Source organism: Alexandromys fortis, unplaced genomic scaffold, assembly GCF_014885135.2.
Source record: "Alexandromys fortis isolate MF-2015 unplaced genomic scaffold, M_Fortis_MF-2015_v1.1 scaffold_344, whole genome shotgun sequence".
NCBI lineage: Eukaryota > Metazoa > Chordata > Mammalia > Rodentia > Cricetidae > Alexandromys > Alexandromys fortis.
In genome coordinates this window covers 168869-179051 of record NW_026068226.1, presented here as the reverse complement: position 1 = coordinate 179051, position 10183 = coordinate 168869, and the positions used below count along the sequence as shown (strand labels likewise).

General features: G+C 52.7%; 2 protein-coding genes across 2 annotated transcripts in view; both read right to left on the bottom strand.

The window, feature by feature from the left end:
• The window catches only part of Sbk2 (SH3 domain binding kinase family member 2), a 9475-nt gene extending 6740 nt beyond the window's left edge, over positions 1 to 2735 (bottom strand). Inside the window, exons 1-2 of the mRNA XM_050130724.1 lie at positions 2660 to 2735; positions 1357 to 1611 (exon numbers count right to left, since the gene is read on the bottom strand). Of these exons, the coding sequence (XP_049986681.1) occupies positions 1357 to 1609 (253 nt within the window). The 5' untranslated portion in view covers positions 1610 to 1611; positions 2660 to 2735. The remainder of the gene's footprint in view (positions 1 to 1356; positions 1612 to 2659) is intronic.
• Positions 2736 to 5411: 2676 nt separating this feature from the next.
• On the bottom strand, positions 5412 to 9272 carry Sbk3 (SH3 domain binding kinase family member 3). The gene is made up of 3 exons (XM_050130776.1): positions 9134 to 9272; positions 8474 to 8676; positions 5412 to 6165 (listed from the first exon to the last, which is right to left on the bottom strand). The coding sequence occupies exons 1-3, from the start codon at positions 9270 to 9272 to the stop codon at positions 5479 to 5481; spliced, it is 1029 nt and encodes a 342-aa protein (XP_049986733.1). The 3' UTR covers positions 5412 to 5478.
• Between the last annotated feature and the right edge of the window lie 911 nt (positions 9273 to 10183).

Genomic DNA, 10183 nt, shown 5'->3' with positions numbered 1-10183 from the left:
AAAAAAAAAAAAAAGAAAGTAAGGAAGAGAGAAAAGGTTAGAAAAAATAATCACTACTCTTCCAAAGGACCAGAGAGTTCAAATCCCAGCACCCACCATCCAGCAGCTTGAAACCACCTGTGTCTCCAGCTTCAGGGGATTTGTTGCCCTCTTCTGGCCTCTCTGGACACTGCACTAATGTGCACAACTGACCCCATATGTGCATAACTAAAAAAAATTAATAAAATTTTAAAAAGAAACAGAAGGGAAAGACAGATGTCACAGTAGATACAGTTTCAAACACTCCCAGGGGCCGGGTGGTAGTGGCACAGGCCTTTAATTTCAGCATGCGGAAGGCAGAGGCAGGTGAATCCCTGTGAGTTCAAGGTGAGCCTGGTCTACAAGAGCGAGTTCCAGGACAGCCAGGGCTGTTACACAGGGAAACCCTGTCTTGGGGGAGAGGGGAAGCACTCCTAGGAAGTGAAGATAAGTGTACATGACTGTATGCTAGAAAAATCATTGTTTTGTTTGTTTGTTTAAGAATGAATAGTTTTGCTGAGCAGTGGTGGCGCACGCCTTTACTCGGGAGGCAGAGGCAGGCGGATCTCTGTGAGTTCGAGGCCAGCCTGGTCTACAAGAGCTAGTTCCAGGACAGGAACCAAAAAGCTACAGAGAAACCCTGTCTCGAAAATAAAAAATAAATAAATGAATAGGTTTTTTTTTTCCTTTTCCCCTTCCTTTTTTAGTTTTATACTGTTTGATTGTGTGTTTGTTGGGAGGAGGTTTTCAGAGGTCAGAGAACACCTTGGGGCACTCAGCTCTCTCCCTCCACCATGTAGGACCTGGGGAATTGAACTCAGGTTCTCAGACTTCGTGGCAAGTGCCTTTAGCTGCTGAGCCATCCTGCCTGACTTTCTCATTTTGTAACAGACTCTTATGTAGTCCAGGTCGGCCAGGAACTCCATACCTATCACCGGATAACTTCAAACTCCTGATCGGGGATACAGGAATTGCAGGAATCAGTCATCACACCCGGCTTTGTTTGACATGGTCATCTCGCTATATAGCCACGGCTAACCTGGAACTCACTACGTACATCTTAGGCCAGCTGTAGACTCACAGCAACCTTCCCGCCTCAGCCTGAGTGGTAGAGTGATGTGATTATGAAGGTTTACACCATAAAGCCAGGCTTCTCTGCAAAGAAGAAAGCTGAGGCCCAGAGGAGTTAAAGGAACCCCTAAAACACACAGCTTAGGAATAAAGTGGGGGAGGAAGATTTAGTTGACGTTGTTGTGACTCCCCAGTCCCGGCTAAGCTTGCCTGAAGTCTCTACTCACAAATGTACCCTGTGGCGCGCCTGTGCCGGGGACCCAGTACCTTTCTGACGGTGAGTAACCAGCAGGACGCGGCCGAAGCGGCCCTGGCCCAAGGGCCGCACTTCCTCGTACAGTTCCTCCACCTCAGTGCGGACCAGGGTCTGGGCACTCAGAGCCATCATGTCCTCCAAGGCCAGAGCAGTCTCCTGGCCTTGCTGCAGCTCCTCTACCGTGAGCCCCCCCAGGCCTTCGTCACCGCCATCCTCCACAGCTGCCACTTCCCTCTGCCCTTCTTCTGACCGTTTGCCCGGCATTTCTGCAAGACAGACAAAGAAAGGGATCCAGGACTCAGAGGTCACTAGCCTATGCCCAGTGGAGGGAGAGCAAGGAAACCAGACTTCTGGGTCTGAGGGAGGAGGACTGGGACCTGGAGTCTTGAGTCTGAGGGAGGAGGATAGGGTCTGGAATCCTAGGTCTGAGGGAGTCAGGACCCATGGGTCCGAGTGAAGAGGGTTGGGGTCTGAAGAAGTCTGGTCCTGGACTGAGGCCTGATTGCCAGTTCTCACTGTGACTCAGTTCCATCCTGTGAGACTCCGAGGAGTGGAAAACAGTCACTGGTGTAAGGTGAGGTCAATCGAGAGGTCAGGTGCCCCCCCATTCCCACTACCACCTGGTGGCCCAAGGGTGAAAGATGAACCAAGCCATTGAGACACCCCCCCCCCAATCTTGTTTCCAAAGCAAACAGACTTGGGCCCAGAGTGGATGAGAAGCTCCCTCCACAGAGCAAACAGGTGCTCTCTGCCTCCAGGGAAGGGCGGGGCCCTACACTGCTTGAGACACCAGGGTCCTGCTGGGAGCTGTCACTTGGACCTGTCCCCAGTTCTTCAACCCTCAATCATGTTGTGGTCCAAGTCTCACAGCCCAGCAGCCCTCCCCGAGACCTGGGGTTCTAGACCCCAGATTCCCGCCTAGAAATATAGCCCCCAGGCTTCCTCCTTCACATCCAGGGTTCAGACCCCGGCCTTCTTCCTCAGACTCAGGAGTTCAGACCCCATCCACCTACTCTCAGATCCAGGGTCCCTGACCCCAGCCCTCCTCCCTCAGACCCAGGAGTCCAGCCCTAAGTCCTCCTCCCTGAGACCTAAGGGTCCAAACTATATCTTATTACTGCCCCAGGAACTTCTATAACTCACACGACTTGGGTGTTTGGACCCCAACACTCAAGTACCCGATTGCTTCAAGGTGTTTCTTGTCCTGTTGAGGGTCAAGACTCTTTCCACCCGTTTTCCTGTTCAACTGCAGCCTGCCTCAAACCGGTTAACCTTGCCCTACTTCTGACCTGGGCTGAGCGTTGCAGACCTCACCTTCTTCAAGGCTTGTCTGACCCCTTTCTGCCTACTGCGGTTAGTGCCCTGCACTTCAGGGCTCCTGACAGTATCGGTTTGCCCAGGAACAAACAAGTTCCGCCCCCACCTTGGGGGGTCGTAAAGCCCCACCCTCTGCCCCGCCCCTTCTGCCCCCCTCTAGGGGCAGAGCGACACCGTGTGTTGGATCTTAGTATTGGCTGTAGTTGGACAGCCGCCCCAGATGGGGGGTAGGGGGGCTCAACTTTCCTCCCTAGGACTCAGGAGTCCAGGCAACCCTCCCCTCTCAAACCCAGAAGTCCAGTCTCCAGCCTCCTTCCTCACGTTCAGGGTCCACCCTCTAGCCTTTCTTCCTCCGTAGAGGAGTCTGGAATGCAGCCCTCCTACCGGACACCGGGGTCTAGGTACCATCTTTTCTCTCTCATATCTAAGCTCTTAGCCCTCCTCCCTCAGATCCAAGGGTCCGGGCAGCCTTCCTCTCTCAAGTCCGGGACTCTAGACCCCAACCCTCTTCCCTCAGATTCGAGGTTCAGACCCCACCCCCTTCTTCCTCAGACTCAGGAGAGTCCCCACCCCATCTATTTACCCTCAGATTCAAGAACCCAGACCCCAGCTATCTTCCCTCAGGCCCAGAATCCCAGTACCTAAACTGCCTTCCTCAAACCCAGGGATCCAGCCCCCCTTCCATCATCCAGGAGACTAGGTGTTAGACCCCTTCTCTCTGACCCAGGGATCCGAATCCTAGCCCTCTTCCTTCACATCTAGGGGTGCAGACCATGGCCTCCTCCCTCACACAACCCCATCTTTCCTTTAACCTGGCCCCATCTGGTCTGCTCCCCAGCTCCTGCCTCTGCTGCCCCACTGATAGACACAAATCTTCCCAGAGGTATGTCCAGAAGCCCAGACACTAGGGTTCTGTTTGGGGATAAAATGAGACAGGATTCTAAAATGATGTCATGAGAAATGACCTCAGACGAGGGACCAGAAACAGGTGGTGGAGCAACTGGGGATCAAGGGTGACTTTCCCCCTTTCTCCGGGACAGCTGCGCTGTCTGCTGGGTTTAAGGCACCGAGGATGACGTGGATTCCTTTTGTCGTCCAAATGCACTTTTTATTGTGTAAATGTTCTCAGTTTTACAAAAACAGTTGCAAAGGTCACACGGTTGCAAAGGTCCCTTGGACCCCTCACCCGGCTTCCCCCGAGATCAGCATCTCACCTAACATTTGTGCTAAGTTAGTTACACTTCCAACAACAGTCGTCCTGTCCACCCTCGTTGCCTTCAATGTCCCTTTCCTGTTCCTAGGTCCAGTCTGGGGGGCACCGTAGTGCATTTAGTGAACTCACTGTTAAATCTAGAAAGTGTACCTCTCTGGGCTGAGGATGTAGATCTGTTTGCAGTGTTTGCGTGACCTGCACAAAGCTTTGGAATTCCACTCAAACCTCCAGGGCTATATAAATCGTCCTGGTGGCACGGGCTGGTAATTTCATCGGTTGGGAGGTGGAGGTAGGAGGATCAGAAGTTCAAGGTCACCGTCTGCTAGTGAGTGGACATCCTGGCATACAGGAGAACCTGATGTTTTAAGTATAAATTCCTGGGATGTTTGTAGGTCCTGCCCCTCTGCCAGGTGCTGGGGACTTGAGGCACACTGAGCTGCGGTCTGTGTGTTGTTTGAGAGAGAGGAAGAGCCATGGAACCAGTCCAGGCTCTCATGATTGGTGGGTCCCTCAACAAAGATGGAGCTGGGATAGTCGGAGCCAGATTACTTGGGGCTTTGTGGAAACAGAAACTGGAAGTGTCTAGAAGTGAGATAAAAGCAAGCACAGCCCAGAAATTTGTGATGGTGGTGGAGGTAGGGGAGAATAGACAAGATGGCTGGGGTGGGGACCAGTTTCGGTAGGCCAAGATGGAAGTAAGATGTGCCAGGTGGAGCATGTAAGGTGACTGAGTGATGCTGGCAGTGGTGTGTGTGTGTGTGTAGCTAACTTCAGGATACATAAACAGTTCCCACAACGCCACCAACACAGAGCCCAAAAAACGCTAAACCAACATAATATCGGATCCTATATATTCAGATATTGTGCCCCAGTTGGTGGGAGCCACCCATGGTCTCAGAGGAGAAGAGTGGTCCCATCAGAATTCATGATAAGCATTCAGTGTTTCTGGGTACAGAATTCCAATCGCAGGAGAAACAGACTTTCATCAGGAAGATGCTCAGGGCCAGGGGATGAGCCTCTTTTGATAGAGGGCCTGCCTAGCCTGCAGGAAGCCCCGGAGTTCCATCTCTGCCCAGCACCTCAAAAAACAGCACGGAGATGCCTGCCTGTAATCCCAGCACTGAGGAGATGGAAGCCAGAGGGTCGGAGTTCAAGGTCAGCTACATAGTGGTTTGGGGCCAGTGTGGGACACACAAGACTGTCTCAGAAGAAAAATCGGGATGAGAAGGGGGGAAGGAGGAGAAGGAAGGATGAGGAGGAGAGAAGAAGAGAGGAGGAGGAGAAGGGGTGGAAAGAGAGAGCGCAAGACAGACAAGAAGATGAAAACAAAGATGGGAGAGGGGAAGGGAGGAAGAGGGGAGGAGGGGAACAGTGGAGGAGGGAAGGAGACCACAGCAACAGTGGCACACACTCTGGACTCCTGAGTCCTCAGTTGTGTGTGTGTGTGTGTGTGTGCATTGCAGGGAGCGGGGATTACACATCCAAGTCCAGCCTCCACAAGGGAAAAGTGAAGCGTGTTCCCCCCTGTCTTTCCCAGGTGGCCCCACGCTGGGTTAGGAGACTAGCCAAGGTTCTGTTCTGACCTCCTCTCTCCGTCACCTGGTCAGGAACCTCTGCTGTCCGTCCCTGTCCTCCCACCATCTTTGATTTCATCTTCCTCCTCCTCTGTCCACTCTTCCAAACTTGATCCCCCCTCATCTTCTTCCGCATCCTCATAGGACACTCCCCCCAAGCTTCCAGCTCCCTCTCTGCTCCCCTGCAACCCCCAGTCATCCCCTAAGACATTCAGGACTGCCAGTGGAGGGCTCCTAGTCTCAGGATCCAGGTCTAGAAGTCCCTGGAGCAAGTTCAGAGCCGGGGGTGCAAACTGGTCCCAGGGTGCCGGTGGCCGAGGGGGCTGGGGCTTGGTGGTCATCCAGCCGGCAAAAGCCTCGAACTCAGGATCGGGGGCCAATGCTACATCCCAAGGGAAACAGGCTGTGGCGGCACAGAAGAGAAGCACGCCCAGGGCCCAGGAGTCCACAGCCGGTCGCAAAGGCAGGGTGTTCGGAGGCAGCAGGAGGCAGAGTTCAGGTGGTGCAGTGGGCAAAGGCACTGGTGGGGCAGGAGTTGGGCTGCCCTCAGGTCGGGTCAAACCCAAGTCACCTAGGGCTACTCTGTTGCAGTCAGGATCGAAGACTAGCACGTTGTCCGGCTTGACGTCTGCGTGCACTAGCCCCCGGCCATGGAGGAAGTCCAGGGCTCCAGCCAGCTGGGCCAGGACCCTCTTCACCATCCGCTCTGGGAGGCCCTGAGGTTAGGGAGAAAGGAAAAAGGACTTGCTGTTGGTTCATCATCCTGGACATGTTCTTGATTTCTAAAGGCTCTCACTCTTGAGGTTTAAGAGTCCAGGACCCAGGGTCCCCAGAGCCATCCAATATCTCCACAAACACGCCACATTCGGCAGACCAGCCACCCTTTATGGCTCCTTCCACTCACCCCAACAGAGCCCCACTTCTCATCAGAACTTATTTCTCCCTGTCTCTCTCTGTGCCTCTCTATGTCTCTCTGTCTCTGTCTCTGTCTCTGTCTCTGTCTCTCTCTCTCTCTGACACAGGGTTTTGGGTAGACCAGACCGGCCTCAAATTCACCTCGGAGCTGAGGGTCACCTGCCTCCACCTGCCCTGTGCTGGAATCACTGGAATGTACCAATGTCCCTGGTTTACACTGTGCTGGGGATCAAACCCTGGGCTTTATGCATGCCAGATGAGTTCTCTACCACTGAACTACAGCCCCAGAAGATCTCTCAAAGTTCCTCCTGATCCTAAAACTCTCAAACTCTCTCTCTCCTTCCCTCCTTTCTGTAGTGTGTGTGTGTGTGTGTGTGTGTGTGTGTGTGTGTGTTATTTTGGTTCTTGGAGACAGGGTCTCACTATGTAGACCAGGCTGGCCTTGGACTCATAGAGATCCACCTGCCTCTGCTTCCCAAGTGTAGTAAAGGTCTCAGTGAGAATCTAAACCCCTTAGTTAAGCCTGGTCTTAGTCCTATATTGACGCAGAACTCATCTCTAACTCAGACTGTCATAATAAAGTCTATTTTACTGGCCAGCCACACCTCCACCCAACAGTGTTAAATCACGACTCCACCTCACACCCACTCAGCATTCAGGCAGCAACCCGATTATTCTGTTACCGTATCCAGCACTCATCCTCTTTATCTTCCTTCCATTCACTTTACACACTCACCCACTATCCACCCACGCACCTATCCATACATCCGGTTAGTCATGCAACCATCCATATAACTAGCCATCCATACAACTAGCCAACCATACAACCAGCCAACCATGCAGTCATCCGTACAACTAGTCAAACATGCAGCTATCCATACAACTAGCCAACCATGCAGTCATCCATACAACTAGCCAACCATGCAGACATCCGTACAACTAGCCAACCATGCAGACATCCGTACAACTAGCCAACCATGCAGACATCCGTACAACTAGCCAACCATGCAGACATCCGTACAACTAGTCAATCACGCAGCCATCCATACAACCAGCCAACCATGCAGTCATCCATACAACTAGCCAACCATGCAGACATCCGTACAACTAGTCAAACATGCAGCCATCCATACAACTAGCCAGCCATGTAGTCATCTGTACAACTAGCCAACCATGCAGCCATCCACACAACTAGTCAAACATGCAGACATCCATACAACTAGCCAACTATGCAGCTATCCATATAACTAGCCAACCATGCAGACATCCATACAACTAGCCAATCATGCAGCCATCTATACACCTATACATTCATACATGCATCCATCCGTCCATCCATGCATCTTACTAACCATGCAGTTATGCGTGTATACAACTATCCATGTAGCCAATGCAGTTGTCTATTTATTTATCTATGCACCCACACAGCTGTCCATCCATCCATGAATCCACCCATCTACACATCAAACTAGCCATCCAGCTGTCCATCCATGCATGTACGCACTCACCATCCACCCATCGATTCATGCATGCATGCATGCATTCATCCAACTCCCCACTTATCTTCCCTCCCTTCTCCCTCTCATCCTTCGCTTACCCCTAATTCTATCTCAAACCCAAAATGCTACCCCTTTAATATCTCCGCGTGCCCTGTCTCCAACACAAGAGGGACTAGACTCTCCTGGATTCAGTCCTGACCTAGAATCATTTCTAGAGGAAACCCCATTTGAAACCAACCCAAGTTGACCTGCAGACACAGCCTGTGCCCATCTGCCCTTGTCACATTACTGTCCCGAATTTCCTCCTCTACAACCATGGCCACCTAAGACCAACCATAAACCCTTCCACCTCCCAATCCCCATGCCAGCTGGAGCCTCAAATCTGTCTCCTCTCCACCCCCAAGTAGCTGCAATCCATCCTAACACCGACCCAGCTAACTCTTCCAAGCTTGTGTTTGGTGATCATAGGATCAGTGTTGGGATCAGGTAGGCAGCTGTGTTAGGACTTAGAAATAGGAGGGTCATTTGGGGGTCTCAGGGTGATCTCAGTGGGGTACTGATTTGGGGGTTAGGGACTGAGAGGGACCTGAGCAGTCCTATCCAGTCTTGCCTTTTCCTGGAGCATTCCGCTGAGATCCCCACAGGGTGCATACTCCTGGGCAAAGGCAAAATGTTGGGGTGTCTGCAGGGGCCATCCCAGGGTCTGCAGCAGGCCTGGGTGTGAAGAGACGCAGCGGCCCACACAGAATTCTCTCAGGAACGTTGTTCTCAGGACTGAGTCCCGCCGGAGGAGCTTAAGGGCCATGGTTTGACCTGTCAGAAAGATGGGCTCAGATGAGAACCCGGGACACCCTGGTCATGCTGTGGGGCCTTCGGCAAACCACTTGACCTCTTGGAGCCTGAGAAGTCGCATGTGAAAATCAAGTGTCTCCACCTGTGACATGTGGGTCAGAACTAGACCTTCCCTTGTGTCCCTCCTGCTCTGCCTTGGACTGCTGTGTTGCCTTGTATAACTGCCTTACCCTCTCTGGTCCTCCATTCCCTATAACATAAAGAGACATGGTGGTGGCATGAATTTCAGTTCAGTTTACTTGCCTGCCTTGCTGTGTGATGTGTGACCTGGAGTCAGCCCCTTGCTGTCTCTGGGTGGCCTATGTCTCTCAGAAGATTGTAGAGTTCTGCACTTTCCGAGTTCCCACCAGGTCTGGCTTATCTCAGAGATGGCTCATGATGGGAGAATGTGAAGTCCACCCATGGTGACTGAACTCACCCCCTTGGCGAGGCTGGGCTAGAAGCACTCGGCCGTAGGAACCGGAACCCAGCTTTCGGATGAGATGGTACTGGACACGCAGGCTTCTCACGGATGCCACCTTGCTGGCTGTCAACTCTACGAGTCGTTGGAGGGCCATGGCTGTGTCCTCCTGCAGGGAGAAGGAATGGGATGGTTGAGGGGCACATCTGGTGTCTCTCTGAACAACGGGAGAGATCAGAGACCAAGCCCAGAACCAAGCTGCGGATGCAGGGACAGGGGTCACTGTCCCTAGAGAGAAGGATGAGTCACAGTGAGTCACCCAGCCTGGTGACACCTGTTTTTGTGTCCTAGCAAAGTTAGGGGTCTTGGTCTCAGAGGCTTTATCTGCCCCCACCTGAGGGAGGCAGCCAGAAGTTCTGAACCCCAACCATGGCTTCGTGCTTAGCCCAAGGGACCCCTTCATCCTCTCTCCCTTGCATTCTGATCTTTGTGTTCTGATCCCAGAGAGTGATCAATTGGGTCTGCTCTGCTGTCCCTCCCTGAACCTGGGCTTCCAGTTCTCTTTCTTTTCTCTCTTCTCCTGTCTGTGTTCTCTCTCTGTCTCTGTTTATCCTTCGTCTCTCCCTCTGTTTCTTCCTGCTCTGTCTCTCTGCCTCCCTTCTGTCCCCTCTCACCTCTGCATCCCCATCCTCAGGGGTCTCGAGGGCCCTGAGCTCCATCTCAGGTTGCCTGGTGTCAGCTGACCCTGGTAGGCACCCCTTATCTAGACTCCCCAAAGAGGAAGCAGCCTGAGGGACCCTCTGCACCCCCACAGGTCCTTGTCCAGCCGAGTGTGGGGAAGCTGTGGGAGGACTGCCTTGGTGTCACTGTCTGAAACAATCTTCTGGCCCCTGAGAATTCCCAGACTCCCTTTCTCCTTCCTGTCACCTACTAGGGAGTGTCGCCTTCTGCTGTCTTATTTCTTTTGAATCTTCTCACCCTTCTATCCCCTCTCTACAACCTATGGCAGTCTTTCTTTCCTTCTGAATCTCCTCCTCCTCCTCCTCCTCCTCCTCCTCCTCCTCCTCC

Excerpts from the sequence above, each read along its gene's own strand:
- Sbk3 (XM_050130776.1), bottom strand. The coding sequence starts at position 9,272 with ATGGCCCTCCAACGACTCGTAGAGTTGACAGCCAGCAAGGTGGCATCC. Across the intron at positions 8,677-9,133 it reads AGCCCAGCCTCGCCAAGGGG|GTCAAACCATGGCCCTTAAG; the intron begins GTGAGTTCAGTC and ends TCTTTCTGACAG. Across the intron at positions 6,166-8,473 it reads GCGGAATGCTCCAGGAAAAG|GGCCTCCCAGAGCGGATGGT; the intron begins GCAAGACTGGAT and ends CCCTAACCTCAG.